Raw genomic sequence first — 26,621 nt, 5'->3', positions numbered from 1 at the left:
CCAAATGATATTTCTTTTGTAAAACTAATGTTTAGCCATTTTCTAGAAAAAACAAAAAATAATAATTGTCAATTGGTGAAAAAAAGATTTTATGCGGGATTAGGGAATTTAATCCATTTATGATAAGCAATTACAAAAACAGAAAAATATAAAAAAAAATACATTATATTTATTTCTTTTCATAAGTTTATGGTGATAAGTAAGCTCAAGACTTACGTTAATTTTTGTAACAGTTGAGATAAATACAATGATATTATGTATTAATGCACTTAAAAAGTTTCTTTTTATGATAATAAGGTTATTCAAGATAATAATATATATTTAATTCAAACTTGTTATTGGTAATTATGTGGTTAACCTAAGTTTCTCGGACGATGTTAATGAAACTATTATTTAGGGAGACTATATTCTACACCATAATTAATAGCGATAAATAAGCTATTTCAAAAAGCATTAAGGCTTTGTAAGGGTTAATGTGTAAAATAGCCGAAAAAAGTAAAAATAAAAATGATTTTGGTTCTGTTATGTCTCTGTCATTATTATATAGTTTTGAAGGTGAGAGAGAAAATTGAGTGAGTGAGAGAGAGAGAGAGAGAGAGAGAGAGAGAGAGCGCAACAAGGACGGCGTGAAGGAGGTCCTTGTCGCTCTCCCACGCTCCTTCGTGCTGCTGCTGGGATCTTGCGATCCCTCGTTCGAGAAGGAAACTATGAGTCATTGAGTGTCCACTTCTACGTCTTCGCCTTCCCCGCCCCTTCGATCGCCGAAAGCTCCCCTGATCGCAACCCTAGCCCTAACATCTCACCTCTCCACCTGTCCTTCCATGGCCACCGCCGCCGCCGCCGCCGCATCGTCCTCATCCTCCGTTGACGCTGATCCCTCGTCAACCTCAGCCTCCCCACGCGCCGCACGGACCGTGCGCCAACCCTGGTCCCACGTCGTCCGCGGCGAGCCTGAAACTTCTGCGGCCGCCGCCCTACCTCCCCCCTCCTCTCCTCCGCCTCAGCCGCAGGCAGCCACAATCCCCTCTCCGGATCCCTCCGATCGGTCACCTCGGAAGTCGCCGCCGGAGGACGTGGCTCCGTCGTCATCGGAAGCTGCCCGCGGGAAGAAGCCGGCCTGGAAGCGGCCAATAAATGGGGAGATCGAGGCGGGCCCCGCCGTGATGGGGGGCGCCGCCTCCTGGCCTGCCCTCTCTGAATCCGCCAAGTCCGCTTCCGCTACCAGATCATCGTTGTCCGATGCTTCGAAACCCCTTTCCGATGGACCCCTCGCTGTGCCCCCGGTGAGAATTTCGAAATCTTGATCAAGAACCCTTATGTTTTAGATGGAAGTGGTCTGAATCTATGCATGCTGTTCTGGTTATTTATTATTATGGTTCTATCAACTTCGTTACCAAAATTTGCATGAACTTTTAGATTGAAGTGATCTAAATCTATGCATGCTGTTCTGATTATCTATTATTATGGTTCGATATTGTACTTAGGAGCCTGCAATTTCAACTGCTTCTCCAAAGCCTAACTCGAATCCATCTTTGACCCCGAAGCCTAACTTTAATCCATCTTCAACCCCAAACCATGTGGCATCTGAACGCCATCAATCAATGAATCAAGGTGGCGGTAGTGGAAATGGTGCCCTTGCTGTTCGTGAAGCGGCATTGCCCTCACCACCACCGACTTCAGCACCACTGCCTCAGGTTAACCTGGCCAACCAGACACCCCAAGCACCCCCAGAACTCTCGACTCAAGATCAAGCTGCTTCCAGTTTGGACCATGGTTCCTGGGGACTTGGATTGGGATCACAGACATACAATGGTGGTGACCACCATAGAAGCTATGGTGGCAACAGGCGGTGGAACAATGGTGGTGGTTCTGGGTCTCATAACAGCAACTATGGCAATCGCCGTGATCAGGAGCGTGGTGGCTATGATGGATATCGTAGGAATACTGGTGGGAGGGACTTCAACATGCAGCAGCGAGGTGCCCGACCTTACTTTAGGCCACCACATGTTGTGAACCCATACCTCAGACCTCTCCCACAGGTTCGACCTTTTGGGAATCCCATGATGTACCCTGGTAAGCTCTATTTTCTCAACAGTTGGTCCTTCTTTATATTGCTGATATGGTTCTTCCATTTGTCATGATGGTGTTCTTGATTTGCCTGCAGATATGTCTTCTCCTGTCATTTATGTTGCCACTCAGCCACCTCCTGGGGTTCCTTTTGTTCCTCATCCAGTGGTGCCCCCTGCAATGTATATCCCTGCCATTGATCCACAGCGTGCTGCTTTATTGAAGCAGATGGATTACTATTTCAGGTGACTCTGGTTCGCAACGAAATTGTTATATTGACATAATTGAAGGCTTGTTTAGGTTACTGTATTCTTTATTTTTAAACAATTTTCAGCTCGGACAATTTGTGCAAAGATATTTATTTGCGGCAGAATATGGATGATCAGGGATGGGTTCCAGTATCCGTGATTGCTCAATTTAATAGAGTGAGTCAACTTAACAAATATTAATACCATGTTTTTATTTTTCCTATCTTCATCCAAAATGTCCTTCTGACATCTGCTGATATATTAACTTGGTTGCATTATTTTTTTGGTGTGGATAAACAATGTGTACTTTCTTATTTGATCTAGAGAGTGGATGTTTTGTCTGCATGTCAAAATTCCAAATTCTCTGCATTTGACTTTTAATCCATAATGTATGTATGTATATCCAGGCATTTACTGTTCATGCTCATATTTGACAAAACAGTTATTGTTTTAACAAAATTGTATTTTCACTATATAATGTAGTTCCTTTAGTTGTTTTATAAAACATTTTTTGGACAGATTGCTTCTTATAGAGGAACACAACTAAGCTACTGAAATGCTGACACTTTTGCAAATTGTTGTCTTTTTCTGAAATATGGAATGGAAGATTGTTGCTAACGTGACAATTAGTTCTTTCAAGGCTATTTGTTTTCATCATCATTGGACTTGTGCAATATGGACTTTCTGGTTTAGATTTTCTGCTGGAGCTGTGATCATGAGGTTCTAGTATGTTTTTTGCAAGGAACATTATCCTCGATGGTGTTATCTCTAGAAGTTTGGATAGCATGAAGCATAGATTAACCTGCTATTGGCCACAAGGTTTGAAGGCTATTATGAAATGTTGATAAAATGGAATGTAAAGTTTATTCTATTACTTGTTTGGAGTCTCGACAGTTTTGGTGTCATTGCCTAGAGTACATTTACAAACACAAGTAATAAAAAAAAAAGAACAATCATAATAATATTTATGACTCAAAATCTTCTTCCAGTATACTTGAATACAATTTATAAGCAGGCCTCAATGGAACTTTCATATTAAAGATAAGTTCAATTACATGTTCAAATATATATTCAAGTCATGGCACATTTTTATATTATAATTCTACTACAATCATACACACTTGTTAATAGTTGACCTAGCTAAATTTGTCCTAAAAAAGCCTAAAACGTGAAAAGAGAAACCTTCACTAGAGCAACACCACTCTTGGATCATCAAGTGATCAATATATCAGAGAGATATTCAAGTAAAATGATTTACATGGCCTATCAGCTTGTCATTCTTGGCTTATCCCTTTGTTTAATCTCTCCTTCAATTTCTTTAATAATTTAATATCTTCCTGTAGCCTAAGTAAGCTTATCATAATCTTTGGTTTCCTTTATATGGTATTTATATTCTTTTTATTTTTCCAATGCAATGTAAGTACACTTATTCTATGAAATCATTAGATAAAGTACATGTTTAACTTTAAGACTTATTTCTTGTTTAAGTGATTGTACCATTGGCCAATAAGTCGTTTTACAACATCTTTGGCATTGCTTTAACCTTTGTTTATAGTTTGGCTCTATATTCTCAGAGCAGTTCATTTTCAAGCTTTAAGCTCCTTATTGCAACATTAGAGTTTTTATGAACATGGATAGAGTATCTCTGACCCTGTTTGAATGTAAATGTGGATATTTCTAAATCTTTTAGTCATGGATGAGACCTGTGAACATTCAATAATGCATGGAATATTTTTTTGATTTCCTTTGTTGCGATCTTGTTATATATTTTTATACTTTGTCTTGTACTTATCAGAACCTTGCCCCATAGTTATTAGTACTGGCCTGGCCAGGCCAGCAAAATCAGGAAACAGACCTCTAATCGGATCAGCTTCGCTCAAAACCAGTTTCAAGCTGACCTGGTTGGTTTTTTGTTGCTTCACAGGAATTGATTGAGTCGAACAAAACCATCCTGGTTTTCGTAATTTGATTAGCAATGACTAGATACCCTCTACACTAGGTATCACTTTATTTTATATTGAGGATGTTTTAGTTAAGGATCACTGTCTCATTCTGACTAGCAGTGTTTGTCCTAGCTTGGACGGGTATGTACCAGTTTTCAGAAAATTGGGAAAAAATGGCCGAAAATGGCTGAAAAATTATAAAAAAAACCTATATAACCCTAATTTAATGCAATTGCAATTCAATTTCAATAAAAATAAATTGCAAATGAGTCATAAATGGTTAGTAATTATAGGTTTTTAGAATGAGATAGCAAATTTAATGTTTTTGGATTGTTGAGGAGTAATTTGAATGAGTGAGGAAGAGAGGGAATGATGTAGGATGAGAAGCAACAATTTTTTTTTTATGGTAGAATCATAAAAAGAGAGAAAAAAGAGATAATAAGTGGAAGATAATAAAAAAAAGGTAACTACCAGATTTGCTCTGGCTCAATATGCGAACTTCTAAGATGAAGGTCTCGCACCTCTACACGTCTCATACATGGACGATGGAATCATTCCATCGGAAAACAAATGTGGTCTTACACCACAAACACACAAGGTGGGAAAGAACTCAATTCACTGATTCATGTTTGATTGATTTGCATTACAATGGTCTTGCCCTTTTTTATGGGCTCTAGTACAAGAATAAAAAGAAAAATATAAGAATAAAAAATTACAATTGCATCAAATTAAATATTTGATATCCTCTTTCATTTGAGGAAGGTATGAGAAATAATTTTTCTCTCTTGATGATGTTCTTGATTGATAGATTTTCATCTTTACAAAGATAAATCTTCAATTAAGATTCATAATCTTTAATCAAAAACAAATTTGATTTCTTTCATCTTTTCTGCATTTGCTTTCTTTTTCTTTGCCTTAAGTAGATGTTTCCATCTGACAACTTATGTCATATGCAAAATGTCTCTAACTAATAAAATTTATTCAAATAATATATAAACTAAATTGCTCCTGCATCAGGGAGAAATAGTATGTGGAGTGAAAGAGGGGAGGGAGAGGGTTTTAAAAGAGGGGAAAGAGGCTAAACCAGGGGTCCAACGGTCAAATTGATTATTCAACCCGCATGATTTGACAAAACATATTCATACAAATTTGATCGTTACTGACCTATATCTCTTGGTAAAGGTCGAGTTTCTATTGTTTCACCTTATACACTCCCACTTGATGCATGCCCATCGTTGGGTGGACCAGTACTTATTGCCCATATTGTATTGGGGATACGACGAACCTTGATTTTGATTTCTTAATTATTTTGAGGATAAAGAAAAAGTATCTTCAGTTACTGACTCTCCAACCACCCTCTTTCTTTCCGATCATTCATTCCCTTTCTCTAAGGGACAACATTGTTTCTCCCTCTATCCAGAGCCCTTCTCCCCCACTCATTTTATATCGTCAACTACCCTCTCTCTTTACCTTTGCTCCTGGTGTCTCTCTTCAACCATCCTCTCTCTCTCCCTCTCTGACTGGCCTTTGTTCCTCTCTTTTCTCTAGTCACTCTTTCTCCCTTTTCATTCGTCCTCTCTTTAGGTGGAGCCTGCCCTAATTTTCCATGAATTTTAGTAGTATGATCGGTCGATCGGATTGAATTTGGAGCAGATCATTGTCCAATCCAGGTCTGATAAATTTTTTTTTTGCCACTCTAAATATTTTTTGTTTATTTCTGTTGGAATTTGAATGAGATTTGATGTTTGAAGTTATTATATTCCAAAAAATATGGTGCAATGGATCAATACTTGCATGGTCCAGGATATTTAAGTGCAGGTTATTAGTAAGCCCATCTTGCCTTATATACATACCATGATAACTGTATTGCAATTCTGAAATGGAACTACTTGAGGCATTTCAATATCTCATCAGTCTCATCAATGTGTAACACATAGACCATAATTATTTTCTAGATCCACCCATTGTTCCATGTGTACATCTCTTGCACCATGTACATGTAGTCATATATTTTACTGGAGTGATTGGCCTTACATACATAGTACTAGGTCTGCACTATGACCACTTGACAAAGTCTGAAAATTATGTGGGTGAAGCCTTGACAAAGAAAGAGCACCCACTGATATACAAACCTGAGTCATAGCCTACCTCCAGTGTGGGTCTTTTTTGGGTGACACAACTGGTTTTGATAATACTGTTCTGCTGTTGAAAACATAATTGCTGATGCAAATATTTAATTCTGGCATCACGGCTATTTTAATATTGGTACCCTTTTTGTTTCTGAGTAGACCACAATTCATGCAAGAACTGGATCTGGTCTTTGTATTTTAAGTGAATGGCTCAAGTTATCACTCAAAACAACTACTGATTAATACTCATATGAACTTAAGATCAAGCATACTTCTACCAAGGTTTCCCTGGGGAGTTACTTTGAAAATTATTCAAGTAGTCCTTGACTATGATGCTCTTATTAGATCAGATAACAAGCCATTATATATATTGGTTTCTGTCACGGAAGTGCTTATGAAGTTGGGTTATTGTTCAGAGTTGTAACTTTCTTTGGAAGACGTACCTGATTCTTACAATGTGAAAGGCATACACCATGGTTATTTTTTCTCCCTGATACAATAGATGGTGTTTATTATGATTTCTTCTTTTATATAAATTGACCCTCTTTATATCCTGGATTGCTGGAAGCCTTGTGCACTAGACTGAATCAATTATTTGTGCCATTTTTTTTGTTTTTCCTTTGTTGATAATTTAGTCATTTTTGTGATCCAGTTGGTCAATGTTATCTACAAATCATGTACTAGGCACAACTTTTATGGTTAATCATCACTAAGTCATTTTTGTAATCCAGTTGGTCAATGTGATCGGTGTATCATCTGCTAGGCACAACTTTTATGGTCCACAGTGGCTCTAATTGATAAATAGTCATTCTCCTATGTATGGTTTGAAATGCTCTCATGTTGGTTCCCTTGATCCTAATGAAATTATCTTGGTAGTCTTTTGTCATTTTAATAAATTTTGATTTAATAGTCTGTCATGAATTGTTTTGTTTGCTAGTTTTTGCATGAAACTACTGTTGTATGATCTGTAAATCGTAGACCATATGTTTTTTCTGACTTAAGCTTTATTACGAAGAATGATGTCTGAAACCTCTACTTTATATATCTAAATATTGTCAACTTCCTCTTGTAGCTAAAAATTGCCAATATGTTATTTGGTTGGTCCTTAAAACAATCATAGAAGGGACATAATATGTTACTAATGCCTAATAACTGATATGCTCATGGTATTAGTTTGTATATCTTAATTATTATTTTTTTTTCTGGATGTTTTGGTTCTTTTGAGGGTGGGCCTTAGTACAATGGTAAAGTTACTCCTTTGTGACCCAGGGAGATCAAGGTTCGAGTCACGGAAATATAGCCTCTTTAAATATTTAAAAGTAAGGTTGCAAATATTAACCCTCCCCAGACCCCGCATTGGTGGGAGCCTCATGCATTGTGTATGTCCTTTATGTTTTGGTTCTTTTGATCTTTCGGGTTTTGGCTTCTCGAATCTTTTAATCTCATTAAACTTTTAGAATATTCTTTTCTTAGCATGTGAAATTGCTTTTCCACTTGTTTACAGGTCAGGCAATTAACAAACAGCACAGACTATATATTGGATACAGTGCGGTTGTCAACTGAAGTGGAAGTGCAGGTACCTCACATAAATTTCATTTTTCTTGCCATCAGCTTTTGTAATGCTTTTTGAAAGACAAATAAATGATGGGCTTGCTCACTGTGACCATCTTTAAATCACCTTTCCGATTTTGTCCTTTCAAGCCACTTCTTCAGAAAAGTAGAAGAACCTGCTAGAATGAGAGATATGAACTTGGTAAACATGACATCATCCTGTGCCTGCATTCTGTACATTTCTTGCTTTTTACAAGCCTAATGAAGATTTACACTCTCTTTGACACACACCATGGACTTATGCAGATGCAACTATTATATCTCATCTTTTTTGGCACATGGTTATTGCAGGGTGAGAAAATAAGAAAGCGTAATGACTGGATGAATTGGATTCTGCCTTCCGGTCAGTCTACAGGAACATCGAACTCTGATAATTTGTCAGCACGCCTGCGAACTGTTGACCTAGAGGGGAACACTCTTCGGGGTAACACGGGAGTACCAAATTATAGTGAGGTGGTTCTTAGTAGATCGGCATCTGGGAACTTGAGGAATCAGTTACAAATGGCAGTAAATCGAAATGATGCCAATAGACGAGCCACTGGACTAGCAGATTCACATCCGACCAATTCTGGAAGAAGTTTAGCCAGGAGTGACACGTTTTGAAGTTTACTCTTCACAAATGGATAAGCATTATTGGTTGTCTGATGGAGGGTTATGTTTCTGCAAGGACTTTTTTTTTTTGTGTCAGTTTGAAGAGGAAATCAAAACAACAAAAAACAACAGAAAAATCTAAAAGAAAGAAAAGAAAAGAAGCAAAAATGGGAAGTACAGATTGAATTTAGAATTATGAGGTTCTATAGTTCATTTCTGAGCTGTTGGTCAGTTATTTTTTGGCTACCAACCTTTTCTTTCTTCTTGAAGAGGGGTCTAAACTATTCTCTTTTTTGGGTTCTGAGGATGGAATTGGTCATGGTCACTCTAAACTTCTTCAACTAGATATTTATTTCTTGATTTGTTTATTCTCTTTCATAGTATTCTTAACAGTACTCGTTCTTTGTTACCATTTGAAGATTTTGTTTAAACTCCGATCTTTTGAAGACTAAAAGTTGTTTAACTTGTTAGTATATAAAATAGTTGCCTGGTTGGTACATACTATCGGTTCATGGAATCCGCTATTGCTGGTGAAGACCGACTGGTATGTGCTTTCCCTTTAATTTTCTTGGCAAATCATCGTTGTTGCCCCACTCAGTGAATCAAATTATCAGGTCATGTGGTATTCAGATAAGCTTTTAAGATTGACTGTATGCAGTTTAATGTTCGATCCCCCCACATGAGACGAAGGTGAGGGCATTCACCAAAGCTTGCACCATTTTTCCGACGGACTGGCTATGAACAGAATCGTGTCAGCACCATCGTGCAAGGGTCTTTACTACCGTCAGATCGTTGATCGACAGACCTGGTTCCATCTGATTCCGTTTGGCCAGAGTTTGCATGGGCACTTTGGGTACATCGCTCCCTTATCTCGCCTTGCTTCGTCGAACGAGCGGTGCAAATAACAGTGGAACGAAGCTTCTTCCATCGAGGGACCCGCAGTTTGCCCTTTCTCTCCCTCTTCCTATCAGTTCATCCGGCCATGAATCGATATGAACCAAGCAACATTACTCGATGAGCTTGTAAAAGAAGATAAGAGCTCGATCGCAAATTCTCAAGACCTCCCCTTACCGAGCTATATAATTAAGAAGCCAAAATATAGCAGCAGTTCCACTCTCCCCACTTCTCAAGTCTCAACCGAAGATGGCGAAGCCGATATCGATCGAAGTCTGGAATCCCAGTGGCAAGTACAGAGTTGTCAGCACCAAATCCATGCCCGGAACTCGTTGGATTCGCCTCTTGACAGACCAAGACTGCCGCGTCGAGGTAAACCCTCCTCCTCCCAGGTCTCGATTCTTGTTCTGATCTTGATACAGAGCTCGCTGTTGTCCTCTGTGCTTGTAGATATGCACTGAGAAGAAAACTATACTGTCCGTGGAGGACATTCTCGCACTCATCGGCAACCGATGCGACGGAGTAATTGGACAGGCAAGTAGAGAGTTGCTTGTAGTATGTATGTGTGCGTGTGGAGATATCTTTGTGCTGCTTTCTGTGGTTTGGTTAGCTCTGCTGTCTCTGTGCCGCAGTTAACAGAGGACTGGGGAGAGGTGCTGTTCTCGGCGCTGAAGAGAGCTGGAGGATCTGCGTTCAGCAACATGGCAGTCGGGTACAATAATGTCGATATCAACGCTGCTAACAAGTACGGTATTGCCGTCGGGAACACCCCAGTAAGTTTCATATGGACAGACTTCACAGTCTTTGTCTTCTTGGCCATGTTGTTTCTGATCTGGTTAGTAGAAAAGGTTATACTGGAGGCACGATTGGAGTAACAAAGAACTTGGTCGTTTAAATATTAATCACCATAATATCCTTTAGATTTTCTTTTGCTTTGTGTTCACTGTCATGTGGGATTGATATGGTGTACGCAGGGGGTTCTTACAGAAACAACGGCTGAATTAGCTGCTTCACTTTCACTGGCAGCTGCCAGAAGAATAGTGGAAGCAGATCAGTTCATGAGGGCGGGCTTGTACGACGGATGGCTTCCCCACTTGTATGATCTTGGTCATTCTTCTTAATTTTTCAGCAGTTATAATGAACTCTATTATCCACAGATGTTCTACTTCGATGAAAAATATATCTTCTTTTGATCAAATGGCTCCCAACAGGTTCGTCGGAAACTTGCTGAAGGGGCAGACAGTGGGAGTAATCGGAGCTGGCCGTATTGGTTCTGCATATGCCAGGATGATGGTACTATTTCCATTTTGCTTCTCTGTAAATTTCACTTGATTTTGTGCTATTAAGTAATGAAACAAATGATATCCTACACACACAGGCAAGGACAAGATTTGTTTAGAAAGCAAAAATAAAGGCTATTCAATAAAAAGCCACAGTACCAGAAGGAAAAGATCAATTATAAAGTGCAGTATTACATTATGAAGTTTTGAATTGCATCAACAATGAAAATATGCATTAAGTGTTTTGATTTGAAAAGCATATAACATGGCAATGACAGATTGAGGGCTTCAAGATGAACCTGATATACTACGATCTGTATCAAGCCACACGGCTAGAGAAGTTCGTCACAGGCATGTTATCATCGGCACCTCTTTCTTTGATAACATCCCCATGAGTTGAACTTGTAGTTAAGCATTCATCGTTCTTTGTTATCTCCTGTTCAGCATATGGACAGTTCTTGGAGGCAAATGGTGAACAACCTGTTACATGGAAAAGAGCTGCTTCCATGGAGGAAGTTCTCAGAGAAGCTGATGTGGTTAGATATTCTACCTTATTTCTGTATTAGAAACATGTTCAAGCTGTAGTTTGTATTGTTCACAATTTTAAGAAAATTAGCTCTACTACTGGAATAAGCTGAATTAATTAATTATATGCAATTTACAGATAAGTCTTCATCCAGTTTTGGATAAGACTACATATCATCTTGTAAACAAAGAGAGTCTGGCCATTATGAAGAAGGTGAATCTTCCTGCTCTTTCTTCTATCAATATAATGAACAGAAACATCACAGTTCAGGTCTTTAATTTTCTTAAAATTAATGGTCTATTACAGGAAGCAATCCTTGTGAATGCAAGCAGAGGACCAGTGATTGATGAAGCTGCTTTGGTTGAACATCTGAAGGCAAATCCAATGTTCCGAGTTGGGCTCGATGTTTTCGAGGTAATGATATTCCTAATTTTTTGATGGAAAAAAGAGAGGAGAAAATGGATCCTAACTGCTTTTCATGTTTAAAATTCACTGGAGAACAATGACACAATGTACTGATCAGTAATGTGTTCTCAACAGGATGAACCTTTCATGAAACCTGGACTTGCTGAACAGAAGAATGCTGTTGTTGTGCCACATATTGCCTCTGCCTCCAAGGTGAGAACACAAAGAGAAAGAATTAACATATACATTGCAGTTTTCTTTGTTCTCAACTTGGTCTTAGCTACTAATCCAACCTTTTCATTATCGGTTCAGTGGACGCGTGAAGGAATGGCAACACTTGCTGCTTTAAATGTTCTTGTAAGTTCAATACACCTAAAATATATATTCTTTCTTCTTATTTGATCAAATAAATGTTGTTGCAAGTTCAGTAGACCTAAAATGTATTTTATTCCTTCATACTTGTTCAAATAACTTATCGATCCACATGCTTATAATAAAAAATGTAACTGAAGAGACTGTTTTTTTTCCTCTTGCTTGCATGTGAGTAGGGAAAGATAAAAGGATACCCAATTTGGGGTGATCCGAACCGGGTTGAACCATTCTTGGATGAGAACTCTCCAGCTCCTACCGCATGTCCAAGCATTGTCAACGCCAAACAACTTGGTATTTGAGTGAGTTTTAGTTGGATTTGTTATCTGCTGCCCTCTGATTCGTAGGCTTCTTCCTAAACTGCTAGTTTATCTTTGTAGGCCTGCCCAGTTCCAAACTTTGATGGCAGAAGAACATGCAAATTGAGATGAAGACTGTGTGTGTCACATAGAGCAATGCATAAATATGAAATCTTGTGGATCCTTACAATCCTATGATGTATAATTTGCATTCGCTGACTAAGTCTTGCTTACTTGCATATGCGCTTAAAAATCCTTCTTGGTCATGAAATGCTTGTTAAACATTATAATAACAATGATAAAGTCACATGTCTCTTTTAGATTTTTCTCTATTTCTTCTCATACCATTAATATTAATCATTTTACCTCTTCTAACTATCGCATCCAGAGATCTCCAAAGCACATGCCCATAGTTGTTCACGAATAAAAGTATTTTTTTTTCTTTCTCGATTGGGAATATATAATCAACCAACCACGCGTCATGTAAGGCCCATGGGGAAAAAGATCCAGATGACTTACACTCATTGCCTATGTGGATAGAAGTCTAAGGGGCAGCTCGGGTCGATTATTAACTATCTCCCTTATGAAATATTCATAAGAATATACTTGAGAGTCCAAGGGGCAGCTCGGGTCGGTTACAAACTGTATCCCTTACAAAATATTCACATGAATATTCTCGGGAGTCTAGAGACAACTTGGGTTGGTTACGAACTGCCTCTCTTGCAGAATATTCATAGGAATATTCCCGAGAGTCTAGGGGGCAACTCGAGTCGGTTATGAACTACCTCCCCTACGAAATATTTCTAGAATATTTCATCTAAGGTCATGTATAAAAACATAACCTCAACTTTTGGTAAAAGGAGAGAAAATCGAGAACTTAGACCTAGAGAAATTAACCTCGGGTCTAACTTCAAGTGTTAGAGAGACCAGCTCGGGAAGCCTCTCCTGACTTCGATCTTTATGCAGGTGATAACTCGGGAGAAGGCACTTTTCATCTAGGATGACTCCACACATACGAACCAGGGCCATGTTGTGTTGATAAGGATGTCAACAACATTTTCCTCCAATACCCAATAACTTCGCACATCCATCTCAATATTCTCATCTTGGCATCATAAACTTTTTATATATATTATTTATTAATTGCTCAACACTCATATCTATAAAATATTATTGGTTTCACAATTATTTTATAAAATATTTTTTTTAATCTCAAATGTATCCGATGATCATATAAGACTTTTGATGTCACGAGTTAGAATTGCCTAAGTCATAAGATACTCTTGCGTTACGCATCCATAAAGGGTTAGCCTAATTACAACCTCACTCGGGTCTTGGAGAACTTGTAAAAGAATTAGTTTCGAAAATGAGAGACGAATAAGTCCCGATGTCTCACAAAGAGGGCAATTTTATGACCAATTCAATAAACACTTGGTATACAAGAAAGAAAAAAGAGGAAGGAGAAAATAAGGACTTTAGCGAACAAGTTCCTATAGGCTTTACGTGCAAACTTATAAATATAATCAATACTTAACACTATCCCAAACCCTCATTAAGTCCTATGACACCTGAGTAGTTTTAGGGTGCTGAGATAGCTGACGTTTCGCATCACATTATAGCCTGTTAAAAATAAGTCATGACATGTGAAAACTAAACCATTCTAAGATAGTTTTGCTCATTCTGGTGAGTAGTTGCTTTGCAGCCATGTAAACTACTCTTGTTCACAATTTTTTTAAGTAAAAACATATAAAAACAAGGCAAAACATATTATCAAACATATGTATAAACAAATAAAAACGATGAACAGGCCATAGACAAAAGTGATGCAAGTGCGCAATGACTATTCATGACTCTTGTTGGTAGGCTTTGATGATTACTTCTTCATGCCGCAAGGCATCTTAAGGCTCCCAACTGGCTTTTGTCCAGAGAAATTTTCATCACTTCACTAGGTACTCAATTTGCTCTTCTCCATTAGATAGCTTTGTCTTGTAATATGGTAAAATGACTTCAACTCATTTTTCATAGGAGACTCTAGAGGGGGATATCCGAACTTGAGTACTTTATGAAGCATCTTGTGGATTTGAGTGTTATGCTTTCAAATTGCTCACGTGAAGGACATTATAAATTTTGAGTTACATCGGTAGTTGTAATTTGTATGAGACAATGCCTACTCTGCTGATAATTGAGAAGGACCTTCATACTTGCGCATCAATCCCTAGTACACTTTATGCCTAAAGAACTAGAGTGATGCTGGTTGGAGACTCACTAGCACTAAGTCACCGACTTTAAACTCCTGTGATCACCTTCCTAGATCTGCCAACTTCTTCATATTTTTGGTAGCCTTCTCCAAGCATACCCGAGCAATATCTACGTTTCAGTGTCATTCTTTTACAAAGTGATACGATGATGGGCTACTCCAAGTATAACTGATCACCAAGTTTTGAGGAGGTAACGGTTGCTATCTAGTAATGATCTCAAAGGGGCTCTTGTTTAACACAGAGCTCCACTGTAAATTATAGGAGAATTAGTCTATATCTAACAATTTCACCCAATTCCATTGGTTGGCACTAACATGGTGCCAAAGATATTACTCAAGGAGCAATTTTATTCTTTTAGTATGGCCATCTATTTGAGGGTGGACGCTTGTGGAGAAATATAACTTAGATCCCTATAATTTAAATAGCTCGATCCATAATTATCTTAAGAATCACACGTCTTGATCATTGATAATATTGTGTGGGGCTACTTAATGCCTCATCACCTTCTTTATCATCAACTTAGTTATCTCATTTGCTAAGCAGAGTAGGGGTGCGACAATAAATGTTACATACTTTAAAAATTGATCGACCATCATGAATATCAATCCAAGTCTCCCTATCATCGACAAGATTGATATAAAGTCCAAGGAGATGCTCTCCCATGACTTTTTTTGGTATGGACAATAGCTTTAAAAGTCTCATCGGCTTCTGTTGCTCTACGTTATCTTGTTGGTAAGTAAGGAACGTCCAAACATATTTCTCTATATTACTCTCCATCTTTGGCTAAAAGAAGACCCTTTGTATGAGAGCTAACATTTGGTGAATACCTAGTTGTCCTACCCATAAGGAAACGTGATGCTCTTTCAAGAGTTTACGCTTTAAATTGTCTACTCGGAAATATAAACTCTATTCCCTTTAGTTTAGACGAGTCCTTCTTGGATCCAAAATCATCGTGACTTGCCTTTTTTGATTAGTTGCATCAAGGTTATTGTCTGGGGATCATTTTACATTCCATTCCTAATCCTGGAAAGGAAACTAGAGTGCAGCTAACTTACTTGACCTCCGCCTTCTAATTGTATAGCATTCATCAACTCCACTTTCTTACTTAATGCATCAATCATGACATTTACTCTTACGGGCTTATACTTTACTACTATATCAAATTCAGCTAGGAAGTCCTACTATTATGCTTGTTTTGAGCAGAATTTCTTTTGAGTTTAGAAGTAACTTAACATGATATTATCCATTCTTAGCACAAATTGCATTCTGAGAAGGCAGTGTTGATATACTCATAGGCAGTGAACCACCGCTGTTATCTCCTTCTCGTATATCGAAAATCACTACTCGATCTCATTGAGCTTGTAGCTCTTGTATGCCACCAAGTAACCCTCCCGCATAAGTACTCCTTCAATAGCAAAGTCTAAAGCATCTGTATAAACTTCGGAAGACTTCCCATAGTCTAATTATTGGAGTATTGGTTCTTCTAACACAGTAGGTCTTGGAATGTTGCTTTATATTTATCTGACCATCACTAAGGATGCTCCTTCTTTAGTAACTTTGTCAGCAGAGTTACACGCTTCAAGTATCCAACTATAAAGTGTCGATAATAGTTAACGAAACCAAGGAAGAATCTTAGCTCTAGGGCTTTCTTTGGTGTTCGCCACTCTGCGCAGCCTGTACCTTTAATTTGTCTATCTAAATGGATCAGTCACTAATTCGATGCCCTAAGAAGAAAATCTTCATTTGAGCAAAGTAGTACTTCTTCCTTTTCATGAACAAAGTGTTCTCCCTTATAATCTTAAAAACTATTCGAATGTACCATTTCTTCCTTTTCATGAATATGTTCCTCGATCGTTTGGTTGTAGACAATGATATCATTTAAGTAGACGATCATAAACTTGTCCAAATACTTTTTGAATAATTAGTTCATGAGAGTGTAGAAAGTGATCGGAGCATTAGTTAAACCGAAAGGCATCACCAATATCTCAAATGCTCCGTACTTGGTCATATAGGTAGTCTTCGCTTTATCGCCTTCAAGTCCTCCCATATTCACTCAACACTAGCCTTGTTGGATCTCTTCCCAATGTGTTCTCTATCAAAGTTTTATATTCCCATTCAGATATATGGTTGCTATCAAAACTTTAGTTTCTTCAAAATCGAAACTTCTATTTTATGTTAAAAAAAATTCTTGAACTCTTTCGCATCCCTGACACCCTCGTAGCAATGCAACTTGGGTGTCATTAAGTTTTGTGGTGAAGCAATATGGTTGTTGCTCCCTCCCGCATTAAGAGCCCCCTTGAATAATGAAATCCTGGATGTGAGTTCTACCACAACTTTGTGTAAGTGTTGCACAGAGTCTTTGGTGTCTTTCGTCAATCGATCTACTTCGGGTTCAACCTTGTCAATAAGCGAGTCTGCCTCCTCTTGCAAGTTCTCTATCTAAAAAAACCTTTGGCCTTAGTAGAGTACTTTTAGACTCACTTCTAAAATATCAAGGTGGGTTTCCATAGTTGTAAGCCTCTTCTTATGGCTTCTCTTTTCAGTTGGCTTTTTAGATTGCATTTCCTCTGCTCGCAAAGAGTATCTAACCTCACACTCGTTATTTTTACTGTTGTGCTCCTCTTGAGTAGCTCTAACAACTTGAGAGCGAGTTTGTACTTGCAACCCACCGGTGGTTACTTGGGATAATGATTCGGCTTACCTCGTCTTGCTCAATCCACCATCGTGCTCATTTTGCCATGATGAGATTATAAATTTTAATTATTTGCTTGAACTGCTTGCCCGCTTTAATACTCCAATATCATGGACTTAGCTGAAATTATCTAAGTTATAAGGCACCTTTACATTATATGTCCACAAAGGGTCAGATTAGTTGCAACCTCGCTCAAGTCCTGAAAAACCTGTAAAAGAGCAAATTGATTAGTTCCAAAAACGAGCGATGAACAAGGCCCAATGTCTTGTAAAGAGGGCAGCTTTACAAGCAATTTAGTAAACACTAGGTGCACAAAGGAGATAAGAGAGGAAGAAAAAAATAAAAACTTTAAAAGATAAATCAATAGTTGTAAGTCCACAAATGATTGCTCGTCGGGTATATGAATACAATCAATGCCCGAAGGCCCCGAACTACCCCATACCCTTGTCAATCCTGTGCCACCTAGGTGGTTCTAGAGTACTAAGATGGCTGACATTTTCCACCATGTTATAGCTTGTAGAAAATAAGCTATGTCACATGAAAAATAAATCATTTTAGAGTAGTTTTGCCTATTCTGATGAGCGATCACTATATAGTCTTGCAAATTATTCTTGCTTATAGTTTTAAGATAAAAACACATAAAAATAAGAAAAAATATACTGCTAAAAATATGTATAAGCAAATAAAAATGACGAACGATCCATAGATAAATGTATTGTGGGTGTGAAATGATCATATGTGATACCTTACCATTTTAATCATCTTATTTTTACTTTATGAATAATATATTCATTGTTCTCTCTATCTTATTGAATAATTGATTCAAGATACCTAAAACTTTTATTTAAGATGACTTCTTATCTATTCAACTTAATTATATTCTTTTATCTATTTCTAAAATTATTAAAATTATATCTCACGACATATATTCGATTTTAGTTCTACTTAATCTAAAATCTTTAGTTTCTAAAGATTATCTCCATAACTTAAGTTTATAATTAATTATACTTACGCTCTCATCAAACAAGATAAAATCAACAAATAACATACACAAAAAGGTTTATCATATAAATAATTAATAAATTTATCTATTATTAATGTGAAAGATAAAGATTTAATATAGAACTTCGGTGAAATCTTATACTAATAGGAAACTCACTGAACATACTCCTCATTAAAAACTACATTATCATATATATCTTACATAACATCAATATAATTAATGAATATATTTTTTAAAAAAAATCTATTATAATAAACCTCTAGCGATGCTTTCAAATAAATAATCTAAGAAGCATACATGCAATGTGCAAATATCCTGTTCAAGTATGAAGTCGATTGTAAAATCCAATTTATATTTAAACACATACATACTTTTCGATCATAAAAAGAAGCGGCTTGTTACATGCTCAAGAACTGGGCAGAGAGTTCTTAAATAGGCAGTGGACAACTCTGTGCATGTTCTTATGCACCTATAAAAAAGCTTTCAAGAAATATATATATTTTTCATAATTTTTAGACATGTAACCGTGTAACAAATTGACTCTCTGTGTAGGTATTTCATCAGTTATTATATATATATTCATATACATAGATAGTGCTTGTAATATTTTGTGCAAGTAAAATAAATATTATTAATCAGACAATAGAAAAGAGAGATGGATACAAGATTTGGGTTTATGATATGCTTTTATACCACGAAAAATATTTTGATTGGCAAATCTCGAATGTTTTAAGTTGTCAACAAAGGGTATTGATGAGCTAACAACATAATATGCAAACTGATAGCAGCAATGCGTACAGGCACCTGTCCAAACACTACACCCCCCCCCCCCATGAACATTGGCAGAGCTATCATGTTAAAGATTGTCTTCAAAATATTTTTTTTAATGAAAACTTTCCTGGAATCTTTCTCCCCACATCTAGTTTCATCTCCAATATCATCCATCATCAGTGGGATGCATATTTTGTTTGCCACTTACGCTTGGACTCTTCTTCTCACATTCTATTTGACTACAACTTCGCCCAATTCTAATGGGTGGGGGTAGCCTTCCTTAGGACACTAAATACTTTTGTTTTCAGCATTTCACTTTTTGTTTCAAGGAGTTTTGGATTGATGAGGGATCCTCTATAGAAAATATACCTTCCCGTGAGAGACTCCTTGGCATCATTGCCATCTCTCTTTGGTTTTTTAGAACAATCGATACTATGTTATACAATCGTTTCGGCCAAAGTTTGCTCCCTTTTAAGGAAAGCTCTATTTATACAATCGATACGATCTTATGTGAGGATCCTAAGGGCTTCATTGAGATCTTGGGGGGTGATGATCCAGGAGATTTATAACTAAGTTTTAAATATTACCTAGAATTGGATGATTAATTTATGCCCATTAATCTTCCGATAGTGATGGGGCATATTTTGGTATCACCCCCGCGGTAACAATTGGCAGCCACGACAGTGCCAACGTGGAGCCTCAAGGGCGATATGGTGCACTACGTTAATACGACATCTCGGACTCGGATAGGATGGTCGCCTGCTCTCGTACCGTTCGAGATCATACAAGATGTCGTTGTAGAGTACAGAGCCACCTCGAAAAGCTCAGAACGATGTCGTTTAGTGCACGGACATCTGTTGTTATCCTATCACGGACAAAGTTCTAAACAGGATGTTTGATGTAATACTTATGTATGTCCGTGTCTTTCTGTTTGTTTATGCTTTGCACAACATGTAGAGGAACAGTCAAAGGTTTAACAACCTCATTTTAGTTGGATTTGGTGGCCTTCTTAGGCTTGTAAATAAAGGTTGTGTCATGTGGACACTTATAAGAGATACTCGGTATGTAGTAGATCATTTTGACCCTTTGTTGTGCAACCATTCAAAGCTTGTAAAATCTGTTTGTAATTTGCATTGTCTATGAAGTGTTTTCGAAAATGTTTGTTTGTGGATCCCGAGTGAAGTATTTTCTCTAACCTGTTTTCTCTTTTGTATGTCTTAAGGGACCATGGGAGGTTGACCTTTGCGGACGAACACGCAAGGGTGCTACACGACTTAAGCAAAACCAGCTAAGTCCGTGATAGTCCGCACGAAAGATACAAACCGACTGTCCAAGGAGCCAACGATCATTAACAAACCATGTACGACCGACCTTCGTCCACAAGTACAAAAGCCAACCTTCTGACTAGCATCTAGGGGGAACAAAAAACCCTCAAGCTCTCCCTAACATCACCCAACACTGACTTGAGCTTCAGAGGGATCAAATCGAAAATCTCCCTTCCGACTTCGACCTATTTTGTAAGAACCCAACGCGAAAGGACGAAGTGACTCCCGGCTCTGCCTCCCCCCCCCTTCCGGCATACATTGTAAGACCAATAGTTTTTTTATTAATCACAAAAGGAAAGATTTATTACTTAAAAGAAGGCAATTATAAGATCACCACTCCCCCTCCCAAAAACATGTTTTGGCCAACCAATTCACCACTCTATTGATTCCCTCCCCTCTCTTAACGGTGTAAGCCTCAAAATTATCCAACAAACACCAAATGTCTATTCCCCTCTCTTTAACAGTATAAGCCTCAAAATTATCCATCAAAAACCAAATGCCATGCAAAACATTGTATTTAAGAGTGAATAAAATTACGAAATTAGCCATACCAAGAAGAAACTTTGAAAAATAGATTGGAACATATCTTTTCAACCTTTGAAAGGGAATGATTCCTGTAATTTCATATATAAAAAATCTCTTGCTATGTTGTAAATATTAAATAAAATGCACAGCAACAAGATAATCCTGCTGACCTTTTTTTTTTCTCACTCGTTCGAGGAGCTGTGTCCTCGTTAGGATCCCTCCAGCCAACAATTCGACTCCAGTGTCTAAGCATTTGACTACATGAGTTTTCCCACAAATCAGAGCTGCAATGAGTCCTTCTAAACTTGTTTTCTTTTACTTCTTGTTCCCAAGCAGAATTCAGCAAACAAATAAGAGAATGGAAGCCAATGGATATAACCAAATGACATACTCCTGTGTATCCACACCTAAAATTTATGATCAGAGTTGGGCAACAACAGCAGTGGCTTGATCGATGCTTATAGTGGCTTATAGTGCTTTTGATGAGACTCTCAATTCCATAATATTTAGCAACAGTCTGCTCCTCTCTATTGGACTTAGAGCTATATAAGCTTCGTCAGACTGCCTATGTAGAGATTTCACCAGTAACATAAACAGCATAAACATCTGTGTGATTAGAGCATCAAACGTGTTATCATATCTCAGAGAAAAACAGCACGAAATATATCAATAAGCTTTTTACTGCTTAAAATTCTACAACATTTGAGACGGGTAGCCTCCAATACCTGTATAAACCAAATCTACTTCTCTTCTGTAAATCAATGGTTGGCATGTTTATTGGTACAGTGTTCGTATCTACGTAGCAGGCTTAGCTGACCAAGCATGATAGGATTACAGAACCATCAAGCCTGTCGCATCTTAAAGTTAGCAGAAAAAGTAAACACTAAATGTGTAGCAAGGTAAGCATTCATGGGGAAGTCCATACCATCATCTGAGGCCACAGACCAATCATTGGGATTTGCATCAGTATCCATGTATGCCATGGATCTCTGCTTACTCCAAGAAACACTCTACTGGCATGACCACAGAAAAGAAAGAAAATGACAACACAAATACATTCAGCTGTGGGCCAAACCTCGTATGACGCTCCATCTTTGCCTCCATCATCTGCAGCAGCCTCAAGCTGCTGTGGGCCAAACCAGCCATGCCACCTGAGGTGCCACTGATGCATTTGGACCAAAGAGTGCAAGAAACTTCTACATTCTTAATTATATTGTTCTCACGCTGTTAATGGTGAAGCATCTCAAATTATATGGATCAGATGACCAGTTCAATGTTTTATCTGCAACATGAAATTTATCAATTGGTTTGCCTTATTCCTCCAAGTGAATGTAGGAACTTATAATTATTGGATGGTGTTTTTCCTTTGTGATTCCTGTAATTAGAACTTCTTGATATGTATTATTTTAATAAGTAGGCATACACTTCGTACAATACCTATCAGCAAGTTGATGCCGGCCTTATATAACACAGTGAGAAGCATATACAGATGGCCTGCAGTAGTCCCTTTATGAACATATCCAAACATTCGGAAGCATAACCTCCAGTCCAGTACCTTGCTATTTGTAATTCATGGCCACAAAAGTGAAATTTGTAAGCACGATGGTTCAATTTGACACATACAAATAAATACTTAGCCAAGAAATTACACAGGTACATACCTCTAAATTTAAACTGCAACGTGTTTGACCATGAGATCACAAAAGCTACCTGCAATATTATGGGTGATGATCCATAAGATAACATTAACAAGCCATCATGACCAATTCCCTAAATACAAGAAGCTACATCCTACAGGCTCAAGTGGATGCTTCTCTTGAAATATAGCAGAGTTAGTTTCTTAGAACATAACATAATTTTCAGGTCAAGGAGAAGCTAAAAAGAGATTTTGGCATCATGTTTGATGCTTGTTATCATTATGATATGGACAAACAAACATGCTGAACTTCTACACGCAAATCAGTCAATTGTCAGTTCATGTTGTGTTTCGGAATAGGACATACTTCAGCCATCGGAAGTGACTTTGGAACCAGGATAAGAGAATAAAAGAATGTAGCATTCTGAAAATTCAACTCAGCCAGTTCCTTCTCAGGTACTAAAAGCAATGTTGTGACATAGTTCAAACCTGAAAAAGAGATTATTGTTCTTATGGTACTTCAGAAATTGGTTTAGTGGTAGTCAGCATTGTGCAGGAGAACATGATAATTTTGTTCCCTTTGTAACATGTGCAACAATTTGTGAACTGTAGCCTTAACTTGAAAATGATCGACACAGAAAATATAGTCTTCAGAATAACAATTTCAAATGCATGAATTATTAAGATAGGGAGTTAGTCATGAAACAGCAATAGACTGCGACATATAATCACCAAATCCTCGCCCAAATAAAAAAGGTTTAGGATGTCCCCGATGTAGTTTAGCAAAAAAAAACCAATAAGCAATAAAATGTGAATGATTTAAATAAATTTCTAATTCTTGTCATCGTGATATAGTATTCAACTAAAAGTCGGCTATCAGCCGGTGTGGGCTCAGAGGTATACTGCTCTAGAAAAGATGATCTATTGTGCAGACTCCACTAGAAGCTAGACACAGGGTTGTCTTCACATGGGAACAATCTTAGTCTCTAAAAGACCTGCAGAGTTGGCACTTAGATAAGAAAAGCTCATCTCTTTAAGCTTCAAGGTTAACTACTTAACTATCAATCCTCAATCCTCTGACCATCTGAGAGGTCAAAGTAGTCTTACCATAATGGCAAATACAAGCTATAGAATCCTTTTATGAAAACTAACTCTTCTTGCAACACAATGCAATTCAAGGGGTAAAATTCAACTATTGTACTGGGAACAGTGGTCCAGTTTGCACTAGGGTAATTAGATTAATAACACAGTAGTAGTAAAGCAGATAAATAAAGGGCCATATAGTACATACTTTTCAGCGAATTAATGTACGTCCCTCTATAACAGCATATTTATATACGACAAAAGGAGTTGTTTACTATCTAAAGTGTAAGGCATCCATGTTCCAAACCAAACACATATTGCCATCAATGAAGGTAATCAAATTCATCAAAAATTATCCTCTCAAAAACTAAGCAAATTGTACACAAAGAATATCTTGAAATTAAGGTCACTCTGAAGTTGATTTCAAACAGACCCTGTCAGGTCAACAGACAATATCTGTTCCTGAAATATTTAGACTGACCAACTGGTTTCACTGGTTCTGTTCAAGTCAAAGTTATATGACCTTGCTGAGTCAGGTTGGGTTCAGGTCATGCTACCTTAACCCATCGCGTCATGATGGCCCTTAACCTGTCCAAGCACCATGGGCTGGTTCAAAAGCAGTTCATTCAGAACACAGGCCCACAGCTTATATGGTTGAGCCCAAAACTCTAAACCACAGGATAATTTAAATAGCCGGGTTGTTGTTACTTGTCATTCACTTGCTTCAAACACTAGAATCCTTGAACACCTATGCTGCCTCTCCCTTCTCCACGATCTATTTCTTCCTATCCATTGACTCCCATTGCTGGCCTCTAGGTCTCTACCTTATTCTCTCTTCCTATATCCTCTCACCGTGGCTACCGCCTTCGAATGTTCAGGACTTATAAGTTTGAAAATCATCATAACAACTCCATTTATGGTAGCATGCAGCTCCAAAAGGCCAACGATGTCATGTGCTAAAACCATCAGTGACATGTGCTACATCCGGAGAGGGATGGGTTGGCATTTTAAGAGTAGCGGTTGAGAATAGTGTGTACTTGGGGAAGCTATGGAGTGTCCTCTTTCATGTCTTGGTGGAGACTGGAGAAAGAGGAGCTTCTGCCTTTTGCACTCCCCTGTACCTCAATGTGTGGGCCAACTGACTAGGAAGGTTAAGTTGGGTCGAACAATCACCTTGATCCATCAGGTACAGTCAAAAGATCTAACCCACTTCCGGTCAGGTCGAGTTTGCGCCAGGGTCAAAATGCCTATGATAAATAAGCTCATGCCAACCCCACTGGACCCAGAACTACTCGTACCCAAGCCAGCTAATCAGTTGGGCTTTTTGAATCAAATCAACTCAGTAATTACCTTGCCTAATCCTCGTCTTATGTCTACCACTTACAGTGGTTGCTAGTTCGTACTAGTGTTCTCTTGGCCCTGCAGAAGGAACCAAAATCAGTAAGTAAAAAGATGCTTGTTTGGAGATGCAAAAGCCCTATAGCAACCAGCAGTTGCATCTCTTAATGTCAGTATAATAATATTAACTGGCTTAAGTGTTTTCTATGCTTTCTGTGGCTTCATGGATGTAAGAAACCCAGAAAATGATAAATAAGAGCCCAACTTAGCAAAGCCAGAGACCAACTCAGCAGATGTCATATATGATGCAAAATACCAACTGCTGAGAAAGGTCCGGTGCATCTGGTGAAAAAAAAATTTAAATGCTATTACCAGATATATCAAGATTACTGAAGGATGTAGATGATCAAAGAATCAAATTACTTGAATTTTGTTACAGGCTTACAGCTATCTGCTATCATCAAAGAGACGAGCGTTGTATTACATTTAACAGCAAAATACTGAATGCTTCTTCAAATCAATTATATTGAAGACCATTAAAGTAAAGAAAGATCTGTGGTGTTCCAAGATTATTAGTTTGCATCTTGGTTTACCATCAACTCATCAAGCTATAAACCTAACCAACAACAGATATATAAGTTACATGATCAGGTAGAGGTACCGATAGATGGATTCCAATCAAATAGGGACTCCGAACCAAGATCCCGATCACAGAGCCCGTCCAAATAAAACCCTCCCATGAATCTCACCAGAACCAACAGAACTCAAGCAACCAATATCCAGAAAAAGAGAAATAGAAGAGCTAACCTGAGTTGAGACGTTCTTGGGGGCAGATTGGAACCCTGAAAGAACGCGAGCGCCTCGGCGCCGCTAATCTTTCCATTCCGAACAAAATCCGCAATACGTCCATAGCCGCCGCCGACGACGCTACCCCGCCGAGAATACCCGGATAAGAGGTCCGTCCCGAAGCAACCCAAGAACGTCGATTTAAGCGAGGGACCGATCGAGAGCAGGGGTTGGGAGGGCACCAGAGAGGGCGCACGGATGAGGGATCGGAGATCAGAGCTATTAGATTCAAGAGGGGTTTAATCCTCGGGAGGGGTGGAGAATCCGTTTGGCTGTTGATCAATGTGTGTTCTTTGTTTTGTTTCTTTCTTTCTTCTTCTTTGGTGACGCCTTATAGAAATGTCTTTTCGTCTTCCTTTTTCGGTTTCACTTTTTTTTTTTTCCTTCGTTTTCGAAGTCCATTCAATTGCAAGTCCAAAATAATAATAATCAGGAAAATTAAACAATATATATAGAAATATAAAATTAAGGGTGATTTTCTTGAAAAAGCTCTTTTTTTCAAAAAAAATATCCTAACTTTTAATTTTTCAAGATGGTATTTTTTTTTATAATCTCATAAATGTCATTCATCATCATCTATTCTCCAACAGCCTCTACTTGTGATTTTCGTTATCATACTCACCGCCTCTGCCCCTAAGGTCCCCTCTCTTATTCTTGTTATCCCACTATCTTCACATCAACTCTCCGACTCTCTGTGTGTGTCTTCCCCCTCCATCTCCTCGAGATTCGGCTCCTCCATTAACAAGCTCAATATCATCCTCCTCTCATATAACTTATTTTCT

General features: G+C 38.1%; 3 protein-coding genes across 12 annotated transcripts; 2 read left to right on the top strand and 1 right to left on the bottom strand.

Moving 5' to 3' along the window:
* Nucleotides 1–563: 563 nt before the first annotated feature.
* Nucleotides 564–8,984, top strand: LOC103985789 (la-related protein 1B). Of its 2 annotated transcripts, none has more exons than XM_009403623.3 (6): nt 564–1,283; nt 1,545–2,073; nt 2,165–2,312; nt 2,402–2,492; nt 7,892–7,963; nt 8,290–8,984. In XM_009403623.3, exons 1-6 carry the CDS (start codon nt 822–824, stop codon nt 8,599–8,601), a joined length of 1,614 nt encoding a protein of 537 aa, XP_009401898.2. In that variant the 5' UTR covers nt 564–821; the 3' UTR covers nt 8,602–8,984. The 2 variants fall into 2 exon arrangements, with proteins under 2 accessions (XP_009401898.2, XP_009401897.2); XM_009403622.3 differs by having other exon boundaries at nt 1,485–2,073.
* Nucleotides 8,985–9,437: 453 nt separating this feature from the next.
* Nucleotides 9,438–12,682, top strand: LOC103985791 (glycerate dehydrogenase). 2 transcript variants are annotated; one of them, XM_009403625.3, is made up of 13 exons: nt 9,438–9,855; nt 9,934–10,017; nt 10,116–10,256; nt 10,458–10,579; nt 10,695–10,776; nt 11,042–11,114; nt 11,208–11,299; nt 11,428–11,502; nt 11,596–11,703; nt 11,830–11,907; nt 12,007–12,051; nt 12,243–12,365; nt 12,444–12,682. In XM_009403625.3, exons 1-12 carry the CDS (start codon nt 9,733–9,735, stop codon nt 12,363–12,365), a joined length of 1,146 nt encoding a protein of 381 aa, XP_009401900.2. In that variant the 5' UTR covers nt 9,438–9,732; the 3' UTR covers nt 12,444–12,682. The 2 variants fall into 2 exon arrangements, with proteins under 2 accessions (XP_009401900.2, XP_009401899.2); XM_009403624.3 differs by having other exon boundaries at nt 9,553–9,855; nt 12,243–12,357.
* An 8,918-nt stretch (nt 12,683–21,600) lies between these two features.
* Nucleotides 21,601–26,287, bottom strand: LOC135612744 (uncharacterized). Of its 8 annotated transcripts, none has more exons than XR_010487070.1 (5): nt 25,801–26,287; nt 22,940–23,061; nt 22,598–22,646; nt 22,374–22,491; nt 21,601–22,218 (listed from the first exon to the last, which is right to left on the bottom strand). XR_010487070.1 is itself a non-coding variant. In XM_065109368.1 (5 exons), the coding sequence occupies exons 1-4, from the start codon at nt 25,901–25,903 to the stop codon at nt 22,377–22,379; spliced, it is 393 nt and encodes a 130-aa protein (XP_064965440.1). In that variant the 5' UTR covers nt 25,904–26,285; the 3' UTR covers nt 21,601–22,218; nt 22,374–22,376. The 8 variants fall into 8 exon arrangements, 4 of the variants coding, with proteins under 4 accessions (XP_064965440.1, XP_064965441.1, XP_064965442.1 ...); XR_010487071.1 differs by having other exon boundaries at nt 21,601–22,087; XM_065109368.1 differs by having other exon boundaries at nt 22,374–22,495; nt 25,801–26,285.
* Nucleotides 26,288–26,621: the final 334 nt, after the last annotated feature.

The sequence above is a fragment of the Musa acuminata genome, chromosome BXJ2-5, assembly GCF_036884655.1.
Source record: "Musa acuminata AAA Group cultivar baxijiao chromosome BXJ2-5, Cavendish_Baxijiao_AAA, whole genome shotgun sequence".
NCBI classification, from domain to species: Eukaryota; Viridiplantae; Streptophyta; class Magnoliopsida; order Zingiberales; family Musaceae; genus Musa; species Musa acuminata.
Note: the sequence above shows the minus strand (reverse complement) of the source record. Positions and strands in the feature narration are given on the sequence as shown.